We start from the raw sequence: 22,688 nt of genomic DNA, 5'->3' as shown, positions 1-22,688 counted from the left end.
CGTCTAGTGTGGTATAGGGGTTCCTCTGGGTATCTAATTAGGTTTATTTTTGGGGGAGGGATTTGTCCAAGGTACCATTAACACTGGCTGCAGAGCGCGTATCCCCTTGTACTGAGAGCTCTTTATTCAGACTACATTCTCACGTTTAGTTAGCTCATTTGTATTGAGATTGTAGTCCATCACAGGAGGGAGCTTGGAGCAATGGCTACTTTACAACACACACAGGGACCATGGGGAACAAAAGTAGCCACACTCCACAAGGAAGGACAGTGCCAGCACCAATTCAGAGATGATTTGATGATCTAGAGCTGAGTGATGGACAAATAAGATACATTTTTATTATTAAAGTACTTGCATTTTTATGATTGAATTCCTGAGTTTGGTATCACTTTAATAGAATATAGAACTTAATGCCCACTGCATAGGTTTCACCAACATAATTGCCTCCAGGCAAATTGTTCACCTTTTACCATGGCATAGGATTTAGAGCATCACTCCACATGCGTCTATCCTGGATAACATATTAATAAGATAAAATAGTAATAATACATGTTATTCTTTTTAGCCTGAAAGATAAATTGAAGAAAATGAAACTGGAAAGAGAGCAGTTGGAGTTTCAAGTAAAGAATGAGAAGGATGAAAAGGAATTGTACAAGGTAAGGCATATGTGATATCTGTCAGTCTATGTAAAAAGATGGCGTACTGTCATTGGCATCTGCAGGACATATTGACGCACATCTGATGTATATTAGGGGGCATGATGTAGCCTGCGAGTTTCTAGAGTTGTAAGAATGTCTTCTGGGAATACTATCTTAAGAATGCCAGCCAAATGATCAGGTTCAGTGCACAGCAACTGCACCCATCAAGGCAAAGGCACTATTTTAAACTCCACCCGCAGCTAGTCATCTCATCTCGTTGCAATTTACTTTTCCCAGATCTGAGTCGGCTATCTGCATGTAAATAGCAGCATATTTATATGACTGAGGTTTATATACGTTGCTTGTGCAATCAGTGGCCCCATAGTGCAACATGTAACATATTAAATCTCTTCTATAAAAGCATTCTATTAGTCTTTTAAACTGAATTCTTGTTTGTTTCCACTGTGTACATTTTATCCTTGCTATATTAAAATATCTGTGCCCATAAGTTACTAGTCCTAATTGCATTGCCTTTTGCCCATTTTGGTAACGATTCATTTCTACACTGCATCTTCATTAAAGGAGAACTATGAGGTGAGTGAAAATCACTCATCCTCATAGTTCGAGCCGACCTGTGACAATGAAATGGTCACAGGTCGGCTCAATAGATCGGGAAGAGAACGAACACATACCGTCGCTCACTTCTCGATCTATCCCTGCAAAGAGCTGTGACTGTCACTCACGGCTCCCTGCAGGGATTCCCTCCCCGCTCCAATCCTCTAGCACTGACTGGAGGAATGGACGGGGGAGGGGGCTGGTACAGCTGGCCCTGTCTCTAGATAGGCAGAGCCAGCTGTCGCTCACGCAGCTGGGTGTACCTCAACAGTATTGTTGGGATCCGTCCCGGCTGCGGCGGTCTCGGTATACCGTAAGCTATAGCTTGTATATGTCCTCCCATGACCCTAAAGAGAACTATGGGGAAAAACACTTACCCCATAGTTCTCTTTTAAGTGAGCAGCAAAATACAAAGGGTGGAATTTTATCATAACTGGAGCAAATAGAATCTGGAGCAGTTGCCCATGGCAACCTATCAGCTTCTCTCTTCAGTTTGTTAAGTTACTATTTGTAAAAGAGAGAAGCTGATTGGTTGCCATGGCTAACTTCTCCAGATTTTGTCTGCTCCAGTTTTGAAAAATTCTCCCCACGATGTTTTCCCCAGTAGAGACCTACAGTATATAACAATGTACCAGTAACGCCTGTTACCACACTGGGATAGAGAAAAAAATGTGTTGTTTTCACATTGGATCGACAAAAAAGTAATACAAAAGCTGACAGGATTCCTAAACTTCATCAGCTGATTTAAAATGAAAACATTTTGGCTGGGTTTGGGTTCTACATTTACACACAGAATGTATTTTGTGTGCACGGATGAATGAATCCAGTAAGGGGGATGTGACACTTTCTCTTGTGTTTTGGGCTGGGCGCATGTACCTGCATAGTACTGAGGAGATGATAGAATTGTTTGTACTGGCTCCTGTGCACTTACTTTTACCTTAGAACAGATCACTACAGCTCAGACATTTTGCACGCCCTGTGTTGCTCACTTCTTCTCCTTACACCCTCAGGGGAAAGCTAAGTAAGATTTTTCAGTATATAAAAAGCTAAGCAGCTGGTTTTTAATTGTACATTGTGCTATGTGAATGGGAACATGTAAGGAACATAAAGCAGGTATTATCCCATTTCGGCTGAAAAAGTGGAAATATACTTTAGGTCCATAGACGGTGTTTATATTTTGCCTGCATGATTTTTAAAAGTATATGTCGTACGTAATGCCGGACACCAGAAGCTGCCTGCTATTTTCTTAGATGCAGAAGGCACTTCTGATACAGGTACAGCAGCGGGCTGGTGGGTACAACCAAGCTCTGTCAGTGGCGTTTTGCCCCAAAGCTGGGAAAGTTCCAACTACCTTGCAAAGCTGGCTTTTAAGCATAATATTTTTAAATGGCTAAAAAGGTTCAACTAGTTACTTGTGTGCTTTACTTATTACCTAGCATCCCAGGAAGGTTTGGTTGAATCCCTTTGGGCTGTATAGTTATATTTGCTTCACTGCTTGATATCTTTTTACAGGTTCACCTAAAAAATACTGAAATCGAAAACACTAAACTGCTTACTGAGGTGCAGACACTGAAAAATTTAGATGCAAATAAGGAGAACTTAATTTCACACTACAAGGAGGAGCTTGGTAAAACGAAGCTGTGTTTGGATGATAAGGACAAGGTGTGCAAGGACCTGCTTCTGAACTGTGCAGAGAAGGTGGGAACAGCTCGCTGTGGAGTGGTAGACACTTAAGCTGTGTGTTTTATGTTTAGTCTGCTGAAGAGTATTTATTCCTGTATGTGAGCCACGAAGTCCTTCACTTTTCCACTGACCTTTGTACTACTACCTAGGAAACTATATGTTCAATCTGATGGAAATACAGGAACTTTTCCTATGCCAGTGAATAATGTTTTGGCACTCATTCTTTTACTTGTTCAGGGATTGCCACAAGCAGCAATGTTGTTTAGCATGGATAGAGCAATTGAGTGAAAACAAAGCTTGTATTCCTAGCTTTAGACCCAAGCTGTAAATGGAGATTTGACTTTTGCCAAGGCTATTACCTTGTCAGTGGCATAACCAGAGTTATGGGCGCCCGAGGCGGAAATTTTTCCGCCCCCAATATTATATACACATCCACTTAAATGCACCCCCCGCCCCCCCGGTTGTTACGCCACTGTACCTTGTCCAATGCCAGAGCATCAATGGGCAGTAGAGGGTCTGGCTTTTAATAGTCAAATTAAGCGAGTGGATGAGGCTTAATGCTGTGAAGTGCAGTTGATTCATCTTTGGCAAGAATCTCTATGCAAAGATTGTACCTAGAATGCCAGGAAGCTCCACAAAGACACCGGCATTGACTAGTAGTCTATGGTGCTTTTACTTTTAGCACTGTTGATACCTTAGGTCAGGATGCTTTTAAAACCTCTGTTGTATCATCTATTTCACAGTTGGTGGACTTTCAAAATTCATGACTTCTTTGTATTTATACTTCACAGGAAGACATTGGTTTAATAAAACGGCAGCTTCGTAAGATTCAAGATGAACATCAAGCCAGCAGACAAGAGGTTTCCTTCATGTCCAGAGAACTTAGTGATGCAGTAACTGTACGAGATAAAACCATGTCTGACCTGCATACATCACGCCTTGAGACAGAGAGTGTGAAGAAGCAGCTTGCTGATGCTTTGTCTGAGCTGAGCATACGAGACACACAGCGGCAAATGACTACAGTCTATGTGAAAAAGGAACAGGTATAATAAAATTAGGGTGACATGACATGTTAGACTGACGTTTTTTGTGTTGCATGAGGACGCCTTGTGGCCCCTTGACCAGTTTAAATATGTATGTTGAGTCAGGCCCCTGAGTTTTTAAGTTTTTATTTTCTTACATGTTTCCATTCAGTCAGGAAAATGTTTTCTGCTTTATCAACTTTACTATATATTTTTTGTTAGGACACAGAGACCGGCAGAGTGGAGCAAGAGCTTCGAAAAGAGGTTGAAGACCTGAAGTTGAGACTACAAATGGCAGCCGATCACTATAAAGATAAATTCAAGGAATGCCAGAAACTCCAGAAGCAAGTTGTAAAGCTCACAGAGCAGCTTGTAAGTAGTCTGTGTTAGTAAAGCTTTAAACTGCTGTTGTTTAAAGTGGTATGCACATCTGTGATCCGAAAGGGTTATTTCTGTAATGCCATGTTTTAATGTTTCTGCTTTGCTCTTCAGTCGTATCAAGTGTTAGTCAAACACTACAGCCTTTGCACCACATGAAATCATTGGCATTATGTCCACACTCCTATTCATGAGTAGAAAATACTGAGGCATGCATAAAATATATAGAAATTTGCAAATGCTTTGAGGTTTGCTTAATTTGTATGTTTTTCTCTTGTATATCAGAAGAATGCAGAAGAGAAACAAAAGGGGGTAGATGTACATGTGTTGTGTCAGGCAGCAAATACAGAGGCTTCAAACTTTTCTCCATCAGGTAAAAATGTGTTTATTTAGTAGATTTTTATACCATAGAGGTACACATATACTGTATGGTGATTTTGTAGTTTTAACAGTATCAACAATTAGCAATGTGTGTACAAAGTAACCATGTTGGTTCTAGGTATTCTTAAATATGACAGTTCTTGCAGAGCTTAGTACAACTCGCATGCTGCAGGCAATGTTTAGGGTGCACAGAACACTGAGAAGATTGCCAGTATAGGTCCACCATGGTGAGCTATAGACTCTCTAGCACACTTGTTATCACACAAATGCTTGGGAACTTGGAAGCATCCCTACACATCCGCGTGCAATAAAAAAAAGCTTGTGAGTGTGGGGCTTTGATCATATGCTATATTGGTATACTCTCAAATGCAGTATAAAAGGCCAGTAAATCGGGGCCTTTATCAGAAAAAAAAGGAGATGTATTTTTTTAAATGAAACTGGTAACTTGCGCTGCACGCCGTTGAAACATTGAATCATTCACACCAGTCCCTGCCCGAGTTGTGCTCATTATTATCTAATGTCTCTATCCCAGTCTTACAAACACGCTCTTTAGACTGTACAAGGAAATGAAACACCCAGAGTATTAATCTTAGGAGTCTACACATGTGAACACCCGTTTTATTTATTTCCCACAGTGAATCCATTTTCTTCTGACTGTGTACCAGAATTTGTGATAAAAGAACAAGTGGCAGACATGAGCAAAGAAATTGCAGAGAAAAGCGAAAAATATCTGAAATGCAAGCAAATGTTGGCAGTAAGTGACCCATCATATCTTACTACAATACTCTGCTAGTCATTATACATCTGAATTTGTGCTGCTCGAATCATCATACAGTAGAAAAACCTCCTCCATAGGCTATGCAACGATTGCTCTTTATTTATTGGATAGTGTTGTTTGCCACACGAAGGTATCCCTGTTGCTTTGCCAGAAGGTAATTTGTCACAAAACCAACATCATGTGATTGTGTTAAATCATAATTTAATCACAGATAAACATGCTGTTAGACCCCATTTACACGGGATGATCAGGAAGAGATCCATGCACGGATCCCCTCTTGATCGGAGCGGTATGCATCAGGTGTCACCGAAGTGACTGGACCTCATGTCTGTCTATGGGAAATCGGATGTAAACAGACATATGTCCGTTGACATCAGATTACCCCTGATCCAACATGATCAGGTTCGTCAAAACCGAACACTGCTCCTTTTGACCTGGCCGGAGTCGGAGGTAACTGGGTGTAAACGGATGCCCATCCATTTACACACAGATGCCCATTAACTAACATTGATTGGGTCCGCCTGAAAAACTGACACGTTGACTCGATCAGGTAGCCCATGTAAAGGGAGCCTACAAGCTACACAGAATGCAGTGCAGATTCTAGGTGTACAATGTGGCACCACATAAATGTTGACATGTATTACATATCCAATGAAGGGTTAATTGGACAACATTTTCTCCTTTTTGTTGCATAAGAAAAGCAATCTAATTTTAGTTGTCTCATTTGAAGCATTACATTGATTAGTCAGCAGGAACCTTGACACAAGTGAGCAGTTCAAAGCTCATTCTTTAGCATTTCGGTCATTTTAGGCTCCGAATACTGAATGAGACTCAGGAGATGAGCTACTACATGTCTGCATTCTCTGGAGCCTGCAACGCAGTTGGAATGTGATCTTGACAATGATCTTCCAGCTGTAGCTTTTTATGCTTGAGTAATCTGGGTGATTTTTTTTAGAAACACATTAAAATACTAGGCCAGTTTTTTTAATTTTAGTTGGTAATTCCAGTGAACATTTTGTTCTGCCCGCATCAGGGCTCTAGTGTGTACAGATCAGCCATGCCAAACAGTAAATTTATAATGATGAAGAAGCGACAGAAGATGCTTGAGGAGGGTAATTTAGTAAATGTCGATGGAAAAAGGAATGCACAGTAGGTATACGGGTAGGGAGTGTGAAAATGAAATGATGCTTTAGTTCTCATGGTGTTGTGCAGTTGTGCCTTGTCTTTATTTAAGATTAATTTGCTGGTATCCTGTGTTACAAGAGGCAATTGACACTTTCTTGTTTTCCCAGGAAGAAAAGGAGAAGTGCAGTGCTTTAGCTGATAGTGCTGGCAAGATGGAGGTAAAGTGGAAGGAACAGCTGAAAGTGAATGAAAGCATCAAGCTACAGGTAGCAGCTATTGAAGACCAGTATAAGGTATGACATTGGGCAGAACACATAGAGAAATTTCACGTTAGGAAATTTATCATCAAAGTATTGGACTTTGTGCACCCTGCACGGTGATTTCCTTTTCTTATTGCTAAGATAGTAATCCTGAAATCGTCTTGGTATATGAGTCAAGATCTTGGCAGGCTGCCATCCCTCTAATGCAGCCATTCTCAACCAGGGTTCAGTGGTGCCATAGGGTTCCTGCAGGGGTTGCATGGGGTTCCTTGAGAAATGAGCAATTTTAGCCAGTAAACACTGACACCCCTGATCTTTTTATCTATCTGTAAGGGGTTATTTTTCTCACCGGCTACCAGTGTAAGGAACATTTCTCATAGTGAGAACAGAGACCACTGACTTTCCACTGACCATTGTTTTAATGCTAGTGCTAGCATCCTGCCACCAGGTTCGGTGGTTGGAGGGGGGAGCTTGGAATGCAAGTTCCCGGGGGGTAAATGGAGGGGGTGGGGATGGGGTATTTTTTTACTCTTGGCGCACGTTCTGTAGGGGAGGGGAGGCTGAGGGGGTCAGTGCCGGCTGTTGTGGTGGAAGTTCTGGGTTCCACAGGGGGCAGGACGTGGGAGGTTCTTGGTGTCCTGTCCAGCTCACTGGTGTTACTGGTTGCTAGGAGCTGGGCGGGACTCCAGCCAGAGTGTCCCACTCAGCTTCTGGCAACCAGTGACATCAGTGAGCCGGGCAGGACGTGCCACCCAGAGCATCACGGGCTACTAAGAGCTCTTAGCAGCCCGGAACGCTCTGGCCAGAAAGGGGAATACAAGTGTGCCCCCCTCACGTGGCCCAGTGAGATGCCACCTGAGGCAACCGCCTTAGGCTGCCTCATAGGGATCCCCCTGGCTTTATTAACATTGGTCACCTGGAATACCTTACTATACTGAATATGATTTGCTTGAATTTTGTTTTCTACATTTTGTTGCTTCTGCAAATATTAACATGGTAAAAAATCAGGCTAAAGAAACACAAAACGTGAGGTTAAAGCTGAACTCCTTGCAGAAATAAAAACATTTGATCCAGTCACTTAACATTTGTGAAGAAAAAGTAATTAAATGCAATTGTACAAAAACATTGCTAAGTACCTAAATATATCTGGATACCATACATATGTGATTCTTGCAGAGGGGCTCTCAAGCAATGAGCAAGAGGGTCAACATGCTGGGCTAGTCACAGGGCTTTATTGCTTACACATTGCTGCCAGTCTCCCTTCCTCAATGTGTTTACAGGAGTAGAGTGTTCAGTGATGATCTAGTCTTTGTGCATTGTTCCTTTGTTGTTCATACAATTGGTTGCGGTTGTTTCTTGTGGCCAAGCTCTATTGCTTGACTACGGTGGTGAAAAGTGAGGTCACCAACCTGATTGTTGAACTGCCATGGTGGTCAGCTTTGAAAAACGTAAATCATACCCCTAGCTACATGCCAGTGAAAGAATATCTTCATTTCGCTGCTAACAGGGAACTGATCCCTATAGCATGAGTGTATATAAAAGAAATCATGTCTTACTAGGGTCCAAGCGATCAGTCGATATAAACTATTGGAGCAGTACAGAAATAGGCCTATAGTACCTGGGAATCGGAAACCTTATGTGTTGATGTGAAATTCTTCTGCATGATAACAGTGAGTCTCTTACTGCAGATTCAGTCAGCGGAGAAGGACCGGGAGATATCGGAACTCTCCTGCCATGTTGAAGTATTGCTAAGTGAAAAGGGCAGACTGGAGGACACTGTAAAGGTAAGAAGGTTTTGTAACTTTTATTTCACATAGAATGCTGTGACTTGGTTCAGTTGGAACACAGTAGGGATATCATGTACTAGTTTTCCACTTAGAGCAGGAGTAGGCAAATGCCAGCTGTGGTGCAACTACAAATCTCATAATGCCACTACCTTTGGAAGCCATGCTTGTGGCTGCAGAGCCTTGCAGTGCCTCATAGTATTGCACCACAGCTGGAGGGCTGGAGTTTGCCTATCTCTGACCTAGAGCAGCCTTTCTCAGTGTGCTGTGGTACCCTGGGGTGCCTTCTGGCTTTATCAGGGGTGCTTTTAAATTCTTGCTTAAGAGGAGGGACTCTGAATTGTAGTGAATTGCTGTGGCATCTATTACCGATCTTATGTGAAGCAGCCCAAATGCTAAGAACTTACATTGGATCGATTTGGTAAATTTTTGCTCATTTTCAGCATCCAGATCACAGCAATCTAGTCAAGCAACCTGCTAAGTAAAGCACTGCAGTGTGTAATTTCAGGCTAGGCCAAAATCACAATACATGCAGTCAGTATTTGTTTAAATCCACCACATGGTCCCTACAGGGCCCAACAACAAAGGGCAATACCTGCAGAAAACAGAGGCTCTATGCTCGCCTTTCTGGCTGCCTCTGTCTTGGAACGTCTTCACAATGCAGCTCTGCAAGTATTCGTTATTCGTCTAGCTGGGTAACTGGAATACCCGTCTTACCTGTCGCAAGCAGTGGTTCCTCCCACCTGACATATGTGGCGGGGGGAATTCACACATCCAGAAGTGTTGGATACCCACTGTGGCATTTTCAAAGCACAGATTGCTGGAAAATTAAGTTTAAGTTTTTTTTCTGCAGATATTTTAATTAGCATTTTTGGCCTTGTAGTGACAGGGTCACTTTAAATATGAGAAGATTAATGCTAGTTTTGCATTCTAGGAACTGGAAATAAATTTGGAAAGACTGTCGGAAAGGATGGCCAGTGGTCACACATTATCAGGAAGCAGCTCCCAGGGTTTACAGTTTTTCAATCCGTACTGTGAAGAGCACAGATCTGTTCCCATCATCCCAATCCAGCCACCTGTACTGCAGTTTGGAAATCCATATGCATCCCAGTCAGCAAGAGGTGAGTGGGTCATGGGCTGTGTTTAGCGTTGTCAGAGGATGCGGCTTATCAGACATTCTGTATTGCTCAACAGCAGCCAATCATATTCTTCCTTGTGTCTATTCCTATAGAGAAACTGTGGACAGCTTTATTTAAAGTTGTGTCCATCCTCACTCAGACATGGAGAGACTCGTTCTCTGTAAAAAATTTAATAGAAGTCAAGCTCTGGACCTCAATGGTCACATGATCCCAAAGCTCTGATGTGAATAAGATATAAACATACTGATATATACCCTGTTACCCCGAAAATAAGACCTAGTACTATTTTTGGGAATTGCTAAAATATAAGACCTACCCCGAAAATAAGACCTAGTGTGTTTTTTTGAGCCAAAAAAATATAAGACGCTGTCTTATTTCCGGGGAAACACGGTAATATACCTGATCTCTAAACTATGTAGATGCAGCAGGCCCTAGGGCAATAGCTAGAGTCAAGAGAAATGCAACTCTAAGCTGTAAAGATCTTCAGTACTTTGACTCAGGGACACGTACCCCGGAGCTAGCATATTAGGTCAAGAAACCTGCAGCAGTTTTGCGTTGTGTATGTCTCTCTTCCTCTCTCTCTCTCTGTCTCTCTCTCTCTCTCTTCCCCAACCAACTAATTGATGATGAGAATAGTTGCCAACTATTCTCATAATAGATTATTATCGATTTAGTCAATTAGTTGTTGCAGCTCTAGCATGTCTACGTCGTTCATTATATTTAACTATAGACTCCCCAGTGCACTGCCTTCAGTTTCAATTCACGTGACCTGGAACTAGAGGTCCAAAGTAATGTTTCTTACATTTGATAGGTGTTTTATCTGAGTTTAGTACCCCTACTCTGTGTTCCTAATGCCTGTCGGCACCTGCATTATAACCAAGTGTGCTATTTTATTCAGTGATGTTAGCGATAGTACACCTCACCACTATACCACTGGTGAAGATCAAAGCTGTGACGCTGTATGTATAAATGTATGGATTTGTGATCTTTGTAATACATATTTTTCTTTTATTGCATCCCTTGTTAATATACTGATATATTGGGTACTTAGATGGGGCAGATGGTGCTTTTAACCCAGATGACGTCCAGGGGCCTCCAGCACAGGCACCTTTATGGGAATATGAAAGCAAGGTAGTCTGCAGTCAGCCTGCTCGCAACCTCAGCCGGCCGGATGGCTTGGAAGATCCTGATGATAACAATCAAGTGAGTCCAACTTTTATGTTTTAACTAGTAATGGTATTTTGTTCTCATTTCGCCTGCTAATGTTTATTATGTATTACTGAAACAAAATAATCACAGAGCTTATTTTAGATGAACATTTAATAAGCGTGAAGTTTGTGTTTCTTTTGTAGTGCTGACTTCTACCCACAGAATAAATCCTCCTGTCTCAGATAGCACACAGCACCTTTGATCTGAGCTTGGATTTATGAATTGGCTTCAGTATTGTAGACAGAAAGACAAGGTAGCTAATTTAACAGGGGTAGCAATGTTCATCCTACTGCAAGTAAGACGCAGACTTGGAGACACTTGGCTTCTCTGTGCAGATGTTTCTCATCCCCATGTCAGCAGCTTAGATAAATCACTAGTACATGTCATTCTGATATTAATATACAGTTCTTTACATTGTTTCAATAAATAAAATGTGACCTCTTCTATTTTTTAAGAAATGAAACATAAGTGAGGCAGGATTTCAGTCAGGCAACTCCATACACAGTTGAAATACTTGCATGTGACCTGGCCTTGTGATTCACATACCCCTACACTCTGTGTAGCCAGGAAGATGACACCAGTTTTCAGTGTTGGAGTTTGGCAGCTCCCTGTGTCTACTACCTTCTCACTGGATCATAAAAGAGCATTCATACACTGTGTGTAAGCTGCCTAAACACCTTCCCCTTCCGCTCCCAGAGACTGTCATAATGTAGGCAAAGCATTAATACCCCAGTGCCTCGCAATGCATAATCTCCCAGCTGTCTCATATCTGCTGTTGAAGGATTGGTGGGAGGATAATCTAAAGCTAGATTCAGCCAGTTATACCAGCAGTAATGTTATGATACATAAAACTACATACTAAAATTATTTTTTTCACATTTGCCTGAAGTTGCATGGATTCCTGATTGTATCCCTTTGTTACATATATATGTATTGGTTAGGGACTTTAACCTTTGCTTTGACTTTAAATGCACAGCACTCTGTTAAGTGCAGGAAGGCATAAAAGATGACTAAGCGCCATGACATTGAGCTTTTGGGACTACAGTAGGGAAATGAAGTTATATGTTCTTAAAGGAGATGGAACATTGTGAATGGTTTGTTATGTTATGTAGAGCACTGAGGAATATGCCTCTGCTTAAAATATTGGGATCTTTATGACCCTTTCACATGGGCTGATCAAGAGGAGGATCACCTCCTGATCAAAGCAGTACCGATTGGATGTCACCGTTGTGACATCTTTCTCCGTCCAGTTTTTTTCCTCCATCTTGCGAGGGAGGAAAGAACTAAAACTGCCGGAACCTATGTCAGTCTATGGGGAAATTGATGTAAATCGACATATATACTGTTATGGAAAACCTTCCTGATCAAACATTGGTACGATTACCCCCAATCTGGCACGATCAGGTCCGGTGAAACGGATTTCTAATTCGTTTGACTTTCTGGACCTGGCCGGAAGCGGGGGTAACCAGTTGCAAATGGATGCCCGGTCCATTTACACCCAACTGTCCATAGACAAGCATTGGGCATCCAATTGGGTCCACCTGAAAGTGACAGGTTGACCCGATTGGACCACCTGTGTGATAGGGGCCTAATTCAGATAGGCAAAATCTGTACAGTGATGGATATGCCAGGGTAGAGACAACACACTCAGTGGAACTAATTGCTTATACCTTCCTGATCAAACATTGGTAGGATCTCTTATCTTACACAGAGCGTGCACGGACTTCCAAGATCTTTCCTAAATGTAGGAGGAGTTTTCTGTAACGGTACAGGATGGTATCCATACACTACAGGAGTTCATCTGATTAGCAGGTCTGGGAATTTTTGGCCAATCTTCATTATCCTCTGACTTTGTGGGCACTGCATGTCCCTATATATAATATACGATCAGGTAGAGGTCATTTCCTGACATGCAGCGGCTTATCTCTTACATGATGAAATTTATAGTGGGACCAGAATGGTCATTTTGTTGCTTGAAAAGTTTGATAACAAATTCCACTGCTCCTCGACCGGTCTCACAAATGTACTAGTCGGATAACCTCTTTTGGCACAGTTAGAGTATTGATAATTGTGCCATGGCTATACAGTGCATGGTACATCAAGTTCTCTTTTTGATTCCCTAAATTAAATTGAAATGTCATTGTGTTTGTTAGATTTGCACTTCTACATTTAGACTGGAGGCCCTCTTGAGCTCCGCAAAATACAAGAGATGAGAGATACTTATCTGTTGAATAGTGTGCTCTTTGCATTACAGTGGTTCCATGACCTGTTCCTCATTTAGTCTAGTTTGCTGTGTTTAATTGCCATTAACCTTTGTAGAAAGTGATAAGTTCTTTGACAGCTATGATAATAGCCATGGCACCCGGCACCCATAATGGAGAAAACAACCATTTCTCCCTCCTGCTTCACGTCCCTTGTGTCTCTGATTGAAGATAATTAGGAGGCCTGTCAGGAGTTTTTTTTCCTTTGCCAGTTTTGAGGTCTAAAGTGTTTTCTCAGTAATGCCACCCACCTTTACCTCATATTTTGCATATTGTCTGCTCCCACCGCTGGCAGTAACATTATACATGATGGGAAATGCTCTCCTTTAGTCAGTGGGGGCACTTTAATTAGCCGCATGTTCATCACTGACACCAAGCTGCCTTTGTATCGGACAAAGCCTGCTACAAAGAAATATATTTGCATGAGCCATGTCATTATATAATTTAATATGTAAACGTAAAGCTGAAATGTGAACCCCCCCCCCTCCAAAAAAGTGTATATTTGTGGCAAAAAAAACTGAGGCTAGCTGGTGGACGTGGGTTACAGGAGGGGATGGCTTACAATGTTTCTGTTTCCCAGTGTCTCAATCTCCTTTAGGTAGCAATATACCCAACTTTTTTGAATGCTGGTGTTGTCCCTCTATAGACAGTAGAGAAAAAGATATGTGTATGTATACATGTACATAAGTATGTGCGTATATCTATAGTGCCATCTGCATGAGGTTGATACATTGCAGCTATCTGGATTGGCAGCCCCTTAGTACAAGCTTTGGAGGTCAAACCCTAAACCTGCTGGACTGGATGTGCAGGGCTTGCTTGGCATGTGGCCTCAGGCATTGGGCTCTGCATTGTGGTGCTTTCCAGACTCTGTCATTATTTGGGTACAGTGCTGCAAAGCACCTTGTGGATCTCCCAGTTTGTTTCTATTGCCTGCCTATAGCAACCTGATCACCTCTGGCTGCCTGAAGCCCTCATCACCAGCTGCCTGAAGCCCTTATCACCAGCTGCCTGGTTGTGTCAGTACTCGAGACATTACTTCACATTGAGCTTAGTTGCTTTTCTGCTGTTTGGACGCAACATTTCTTTACTAAGACGCACACAGGACAGTCACACTGCCACAGGAAGCTCATACTCCCCTAGTGGTTCTGGGGGTGTTTGCTTGGTATCCGCAAAAGGAACTGAAGCCCAGAATATGGGATATTATTGTTATAAGATATTCCTTATCGGAGCCCAACAGCTTTGTCGGGTACAATACAGAACTTCAAACATTACGCCACATTATTAAATCTAATAATCAATCTGTACTACTATTTGTGAGGACTTAGAGAAGTCCTTCCTCTGACTTGTCCATAACTTGCGCCATCCGTGTTGTCACTTCAAGCGCCAAGTTCCTGTTAGCGTCTGTATGGGGGTGCGGGTGACTTCTTGATATTTGACTTCCTCTAACTTGGTCGCTTACCCATATTAAAAATACTTGGACATTTACCTACCCTCTCACTACCATGCAGTGCCACCTGCAGAGGATAACAGACTGGCATCTTCATAACAGGGCGAAAGCTTGGGTATCTATATAAGGTTGGACCTCTCAACCACTAACTACATTTCCGTGGACCTCCCCTGAAATGACCCTGCCCCAAATTTACGAACACCCCCTAATTGGAGCTACCTTGGCAGTTCTCAAAAGACTCTGAAGAAACCCAACATTCTCCACACAGTAAAGCCTCCTTACATCTTGGAAATGAAATAAGGATCTCCTAACACTGCTAAATGTTTTTAGATACTGGATTGACCCATGTCCACTCACCACTGGTTTTTTCTTTGAGAAAGGAAGCTTTCCTCCCTGGTCAGAATTGGGGAAATGGGCAGTAACAGACAAACAACCTTGGTGGACCTCTTTTCAGATCACTTTTTGACATGTATCCGATTACCAGAGATCCCTCACACTATCTGAAAAAACTTTCAGGGGACCACAGAATCCTTTTAATATTATGGCCCTTCTCCCTCCTAAGGTTTCTGGATAATGCTCAGGGCCAGATCTTTAAACTAAGTTGGGAAAAGAAAAGGTTTTCTTTTTGGTGCTGAAAACCAGTCACTCTGCAAAAGATTTGCCCATTTGTTGTATATTCCATAATGACAAAGGATCTCTACCACACATCTTCTGGTTTTGCTCAGAAATATTGGAAAAATCTCCACCTCTCTGATATCACATACCAGTGGAAGCTCAATTGCTTCCCACCAGCTTACCTTCTGCATGGAGATACTGGCTCTGCTCAAGCTTCAACTGGATTAGGCTTCTCAGATGGTTAGCGTTGGTAGCCGTGGCTCACCGTTGGGCTAGTGTATTATGCTCAATTGACTCCTTACTTATCCGTCTGGAAAATTCTCCCTCCTCCACCTTCCATGAGTTGTAGGGTGCTGAAGGAAAACTCTTCCAATGTGGTCTCCTTTTTTCATTGACTCTGTTCTCTTTAGCCTCCCCTTCTATGTCTAGAAAGCCTTGACTTAGGGTGAGGCTTCTTGATGGGGTAGCCCCACTGCAAGGGTTAAGATTTTTTGAAATTAGGTTCTGCCATGACTCCTGTGCCACTTCATGCCATGTTCAGGTGGTAGAGGTGACCACATTAGCACAGAGAGCCATGTACACTCATAATGGCTCCATGCAGTTTGTAGCCCACAAGACTAGTAGCGCTGGGACAGGTAATGTGATCATAGGATAATGAAAACATCATTTTTTTTCTTTTCGTTTGGTATTTATAGTTGAAGTTTTCTATAGAATTGTTAGCTTTGGTAATCAGTCCACTTTAATGCACATACAGTACATTGTGAATGTAATAACAAGCATTGGCGATAGTAGGTTGGAATTAATTGGCCATTATGATGCCGTGTAAGTGGACGTTCCGGGCTAGTGACACGGTGTTCCCTGTGCTGGCCGTGATACTCATCAGTGCGCTGCAGATACATTCATGTGGTGCTAGTGCTGCTGAAACAAAAGCACAGCTGACAGGGCTGATGATATGCTGCAGCCTCGTCCTGACGGGACAATTTAAGTGATGCGGCTGAGTGCAGTGGACACGAGTGACATGCTTGGCTGACTCGAGCTCCATGTACACATCACTCAATGCTGGGCCGCTCATGTCAGCTGGCTGAGGGGGGAGTTGGGATGTGACAGCCCTTTACTTATACACACATTTACACGCTGATGTGATCGAATACTGTTTAGCCGCGTGCGTTATTCCATACAGATCCACACAAATCCTTCTGGAATACATTGTTTCTTGTCAACGTTTGCTTTGCTTTGCCAAGATTGATTTGTGTTTCGTATTCTTCAGAACTCCATGCAGTCAGTGTAAGCCTGCCCCATGGTCCTTCTCTGTGTAATGTTGAGCGGAAGCAGTCATCCAATCTGAACACAGCCTGTCCGGTCACTAGGAATAGCTGACATCACCATTAATAGAAGTGATTCTACAGGCTGGTTATTGGCTCAGCCTAAATTGGGGTCTCCATTCTACACGGCTGGCGGTTGCAAAGCAAATTTCTTTGGCGTGAGGTAGAACGGGGCTTCTGAGGTGTGTATGATGTATGTCTGGTATCTTACAACCAAATTGACACTGGCCATAGAAATGCTCTGACTCTCTTGTGGCTCTGAGCAGCACGGGCAGCTTATTCATTATAGATACTTTAAAGAACCAACATATTTGGGCAGATGTATAAACACATTGGGAGAATTCATAAAAACTGGAGCACACAGTATCTGGAACAGTTGCCCATAGCAACCAATTATTTTGTCTTATCTGTTTGCTTTATAAATGAAAGCTAGAAGTTGATTGGTTGCCATGAACAACTTGTTCAGATTCTGACTGCTCCAGTTTTCATTCATTCACTTATTAGGTCTTATGACCTGCCCTTTGATAGACATGAGGGGGCTATATACATGTCTGTGTTAATGCTCCTGCAGGGCCCAACTACTGCAGCCAAAGTGCAGTTGCTCTCCTCCGCATATATGTAATGCCATAAATCCGTGACTTGGGGTGCTTCAAGGCCATACCTCTTTAAGCATGCACCCCAAAATGGTACCCTACTGCCGCCTGATGAAATGGCATTGCATTGAACCCTTTTTCTGAATGTAAACATTTGATGATAACTAAAGAATAACTGCTTAGAAATTAGTGTTTTACTTACTTGTTACCCAAGTACAAATTTTCAGAAATGGTCACATGACTTTTTCCTATATCTCCACACCTCATTGTACAAGAATGGGGTTGAAATCACTGAGTGTGATGTGTCCTGCATACATCACATGTTCTCTTCTTTATCCCCATGACCGCATGATGCCAATTGGCAGGTAGATGAAGAATGGTCAGCTGGGGCCGCTGTTGCTCTTAATGCTGGATTCACCCCGCAGGCAGAAGAATGGTCAGCTGGGGCCGCTGTTGCTCTTAATGCTGGATCCACCCAGCAGGCAGATGGTCAGCTGGGGCCGCTGTTGCTCTTAATGCTGGATCCACCCCGCAGGCAGAGGAAGAGCATCAGGCAGGGAGGTTCCAGAAATGGAAAATAGAAAGTGAATGGCTTCATTCAGGGGAAGTGCTCGGGCATGTGCAGTAAGATGCAATGGAATAGCATTGGCATTCTAAAGGAGGGGGACATACCAAGGTCAGACAGGTATGTACCAAATACGATTGGCGTTATACAGTCATAAAACAGTACACAACAAGAGCTATTAAATTAAGAGCCAATGACCCCTACAAATGTTCATGGTAAACTATGTGTGAACCAGCCATGTGCAGAAGTAAAGGCAAAGATCAGGAATGTTCAAAAGTAAAGTTTAGATAACTTTTTAAACAAACTACAGATCTAATTTTTCATTAAACATGCGTAGGCCACTTTGCATGATCCAGGGTAGGTTTGTATCAAACTGTAATGTGATTGGCTCAGCCAGCTGAGGATTTTCTTTGTAAATGTTCCACAAAATCCAAAGTTATTCAGAAAAGGGCGGAAGACAATGAGAGGTTTTGCTTAACATATGATATGTAGAGTACAAATAATGATTTTATGTCTTTAACCTTTCCTCAGGATAATGATGACATGAACTTTCAGCTGGACCAGGATCCTCCCAGCTACCCCGGACAAGAGCAATCTGGCTTCTGCTTTGATCCAAGGTAATGAGCTGCTGATTATATACAGAAGTATTGTGCTGGCTTTGTCTTACATTGCTCAGGGAAAGATACATTTTAGATCTCCTCTATATGTTCAACATTAAAGCTTATTTCATATGATTTCCATTAACTTACCCAATCCTAAATACAGTTTGTCAAATGGCTGAAAAATGTGTATCAGATTCACCAGTTCTAAGAAGGATTCCTGATTATCACTCATGTGCCCAGCTCCTAGTTATACATGGGCATATCTTTCACAGATGGTATCCTGTGCAGTATGCTGGAGAAGGGCCAGTTCTCTGGTATTTAGAGGGAAACATGGCCAAACATATTGCCTGTGATAATGAGCACATTGGCCAATTACAAGTCCCGTTTATCACTCAGGAGAACCTCTATGCAAGCTCAGCTTAAAATGGTCACCGTGCTTACATGGGTCAGTGTAAGGTCATTCCAACTGTACACAGTGCAGCTGAATGTTTGCCACACAGCAAACAAGAAATTCTCACATATTCCCTGCTACTCATTAAAGATACCCAAGAGTACCAGTAGGCATGGAGGACTGCTTCTGTGTATAGCAGAAAGTTGGAGCGATACCTTTAGTTGGCTGACCTAAGTTAATAGAAATTTTAGCCGTTAGGATGACTTGGATCCCTACGTCAGGTTTTGAAAGCGTGTATCTTTAGTAGCAGATCACTTAAAAGAGAACTATGAGCAAACATTTTTTGGCTTTAGTTCTCTTTTGGGTCACAGGAGGACATTTACTAATGTCTTCCGGAGCCCCAAAACTTAGCCTATAGTGGGCTACTGCCTGCTATAAGCTAACAGCGCAGAAGTGCGCTGCAGACAGGAAATATCCCGACTATTGACGGGTTCCACCCTACTGCCTGATTGACACTCCATAGCCAGAGCCAGCGGTGCCCACCCCCTCTCCTGACTGTCCCTCCAATAAGCGCTGGAGCGTTGACTGACACTGGCAGGGAGCGTTGACTGACACTCGCTACTCTCTGCAGGGTGATCGAGGAACTGAGTGACCAGTGGTATGTGATCGCTCAATTCTCTATAAATAGGGCCGACATAGGACAGCTGCAGTGTCACACGTCAGCTCTAACATAGTACAAGACTCTACTACTGCCTCTGTGTAGACAAATGCACAGAGTCCGCTGTCTTCTAGGCTCTAGTTGTCTGGCACAGAGTCCGCTGTCTTCTAGGCTCTAGTTGTCTGTAATTCTTGTACTTTGGTTTTCTCTTTCAGGTACACCATGCAGAGGAAGTGTCCACTGTGCACTATGGTGTTTCCACCAAACTATAAGCAGAGCCACTTTGAGGAACACGTGGAGAGTCACTGGAAAGTATGTCCTATGTGCAATGAGCAGTTTCCTCTGTACTGCGACCAGCAAGCGTTTGAGCGCCACGTCCAGACACATTTCGATGGCAACATCCTAAATTTTGAATAGGCTTGGTCTGCTCAGTGTATAATGTTGTAGCATGGTGAAAGGCTTACCTTAAAAGTGAAAATAAACTGCTTAAAGCAACAGCTCCAGTCTGCACTGTACACAACTGCTCTGCAATATAACTAGCTGTGTATAAACTGCTGGAGGCGTTTGATCATCTCTTATTATGTAACTTTATGGTAGAGGATTTCATCAGTATTTCTCAGGCCTGTGCCGAGATCGCTCTGTACTTTGTACATTTAGAAGCATTCTTCCTTTTGAATCTTTAGCCATTAAAGATATGAGTGAGGTCTAACGGGGATTTCCATTCCTGTGCTAGAATGTTGCATGTCTTTTACTTTTCATTTTGTGTTAATCCTTTCAGTAATTGTGGACTTTGCCTGGCATAGCAGATCTTCTTCTTTTTAGTGCTTCTCTTCTTGTAGCAGTTACATGAACTTCATGTTCACACTTCATCTGCACACACTGGAGGCTGCGAGACCCAAGAGGGAGACGTACAAGTAGTTTTCTTCTGAATTGTGGTCAGCCCAGCTAGTCCATTTCTACAGTAGAAGAGGCTTACTGGTCTGCTAGGTTGTGATTTGGTGGAAGACGTCTTCAGATTTCAAAAAGACTGCTTACGTGTCGGTGTAACAATATCAATGACTAAACACAACTTAAATATTGTTAATATATGAGGAAAGAGGGCAGATTTGGGGAAATTCTGTGTTAAAGGGGATTTTCACTTTGCTAAATTTTGCACATCCAGCTAAGCTCTGGCCTTCTAGGAAACGTTGGGATTGGCTGATAGCGGGCATGGCTGGATTACTGGGGGAGTTGATGGATAGTTTGCCAGGTTAGGAGTTTTCATCAAGCAGAGAAACTCCCAAGTACTGCTTGCTGCAATATTCCAACATTGAATGTCTAATTCCAATAATTTATACAAAGATAATACATTTGTCTTGGCATTGTATAAAACCTTTTATTTCGTTTAACATAAATTATAAAAATGAACTTTGTTAAAATGTCTTTTGGTTGCACAATTTCTTCCTGTAATCTTATTTTAAATAAACACAATATTGTGAAATGTTTCGATATCGTCCTTCAAACGCACATTCAAATGATTCGACTCGTTTTTATTAGAGGTGCACTGAAATAGAAATGTAAAAACCGAAACAAAACCGAAATAAATAACATTGTCAAACGGAAATTTTAGCCATTAAAGATATGAGTGAGGTCTAACGGGGATTTCCATTCCTGTGCTAGAATGTTGCATGTCTTTTACTTTTCATTTTGTGTTAATCCTTTCAGTAATTGTGGACTTTGCCTGGCATAGCAGATCTTCTTCTTTTTAGTGCTTCTCTTCTTGTAGCAGTTACATGAACTTCATGTTCACACTTCATCTGCACACACTGGAGGCTGCGAGACCCAAGAGGGAGACGTACAAGTAGTTTTCTTCTGAATTGTGGTCAGCCCAGCTAGTCCATTTCTACAGTAGAAGAGGCTTACTGGTCTGCTAGGTTGTGATTTGGTGGAAGACGTCTTCAGATTTCAAAAAGACTGCTTACGTGTCGGTGTAACAATATCAATGACTAAACACAACTTAAATATTGTTAATATATGAGGAAAGAGGGCAGATTTGGGGAAATTCTGTGTTAAAGGGGATTTTCACTTTGCTAAATTTTGCACATCCAGCTAAGCTCTGGCCTTCTAGGAAACGTTGGGATTGGCTGATAGCGGGCATGGCTGGATTACTGGGGGAGTTGATGGATAGTTTGCCAGGTTAGGAGTTTTCATCAAGCAGAGAAACTCCCAAGTACTGCTTGCTGCAATATTCCAACATTGAATGTCTAATTCCAATAATTTATACAAAGATAATACATTTGTCTTGGCATTGTATAAAACCTTTTATTTCGTTTAACATAAATTATAAAAATGAACTTTGTTAAAATGTCTTTTGGTTGCACAATTTCTTCCTGTAATCTTATTTTAAATAAACACAATATTGTGAAATGTTTCGATATCGTCCTTCAAACGCACATTCAAATGATTCGACTCGTTTTTATTAGAGGTGCACTGAAATAGAAATGTAAAAACCGAAACAAAACCGAAATAAATAACATTGTCAAACGGAAAATGTTTTTTATTTAAATTTTTTATTTTTTTATAAACTTTTTTTCATTTTTATTATAATTATATTTTTTACTTTACATTTAGGGGCTTCGGGGAAAAATTAGGGGTCTGAACTGACCCCCGATATTTACCTTTTTAAAATAGAAAAAGAGATTGAGAACACAAAATCCTCAATCTCTTTTTCTGTGTCCCCTGTTATCAATGAACATGAATCCTCTGAGTGTTCCTGTTCATTGATAACATGAGGACATTGTGTGTATACTATAACTACAACTATGAATGAACAGGAGGTGATGCAGATCGCTCCCATTCATTCATAATTGAGGATATAGTACACATACCATGTACTCAATTATGTACATACACTCAGCGATCACTGAGTGTTTGTACTTGCTCTCCTCTCTGACACGCTGACACAGGAGGCTGAGCGAGAGGAGCAGGCAGGAGAGCCCAGTCTCCTGTGACAGCGCTGTCTCCGCCCCCACACCGCTCTGCCCGACTGTGATAGGAGGCTGAGCGGTGTGGGAGGAGACGCCGGCCGCTCACAGCGCTCGGCCCGCTGTCACTTTCTCTCCTCCCCGCTGGGACACAGAGCTAGTTTTTATAATGCTGGTATGCTTTCCATAGATCATTACACCATTGATATCCGCCCCTCCCATCGAAGGAGCTGACAATCTAGTGTCCCTGTCACATGCA

The 22,688-nt window shown here is 42.2% G+C and overlaps 1 protein-coding gene across 2 annotated transcripts in view; it reads left to right on the top strand.

Moving 5' to 3' along the window:
- Positions 1-19,938, top strand: part of TAX1BP1 (Tax1 binding protein 1) — an 82,169-nt gene extending 62,231 nt beyond the window's left edge. Inside the window, exons 7-18 of one of the 2 annotated variants that reach the window (XM_018576270.1) lie at positions 566-656; positions 2,766-2,951; positions 3,728-3,979; positions 4,181-4,330; positions 4,625-4,709; positions 5,353-5,471; positions 6,788-6,913; positions 8,569-8,664; positions 9,599-9,785; positions 10,855-11,006; positions 18,347-18,432; positions 19,682-19,938. In XM_018576270.1, the coding sequence (XP_018431772.1) occupies positions 566-656; positions 2,766-2,951; positions 3,728-3,979; positions 4,181-4,330; positions 4,625-4,709; positions 5,353-5,471; positions 6,788-6,913; positions 8,569-8,664; positions 9,599-9,785; positions 10,855-11,006; positions 18,347-18,432; positions 19,682-19,883 (1,732 nt within the window). In that variant the 3' untranslated portion in view covers positions 19,884-19,938. Of the gene's footprint in view, positions 1-565; positions 657-2,765; positions 2,952-3,727; positions 3,980-4,180; positions 4,331-4,621; positions 4,710-5,352; positions 5,472-6,787; positions 6,914-8,568; positions 8,665-9,598; positions 9,786-10,854; positions 11,007-18,346; positions 18,433-19,681 lie in introns of both variants that reach the window. The other variant, XM_018576261.1, reaches the window with a different exon arrangement.
- Positions 19,939-22,688: the final 2,750 nt, after the last annotated feature.

This window comes from Nanorana parkeri, unplaced genomic scaffold (genome assembly GCF_000935625.1).
Source record: "Nanorana parkeri isolate BGI_ZX_2015 unplaced genomic scaffold, ASM93562v1 scaffold4, whole genome shotgun sequence".
In the NCBI taxonomy this organism is placed as follows: domain Eukaryota; kingdom Metazoa; phylum Chordata; class Amphibia; order Anura; family Dicroglossidae; genus Nanorana; species Nanorana parkeri.
The sequence above is the reverse complement of the archived record's forward strand: the minus strand, read 5'-3'. Positions and strand labels throughout refer to the sequence as shown.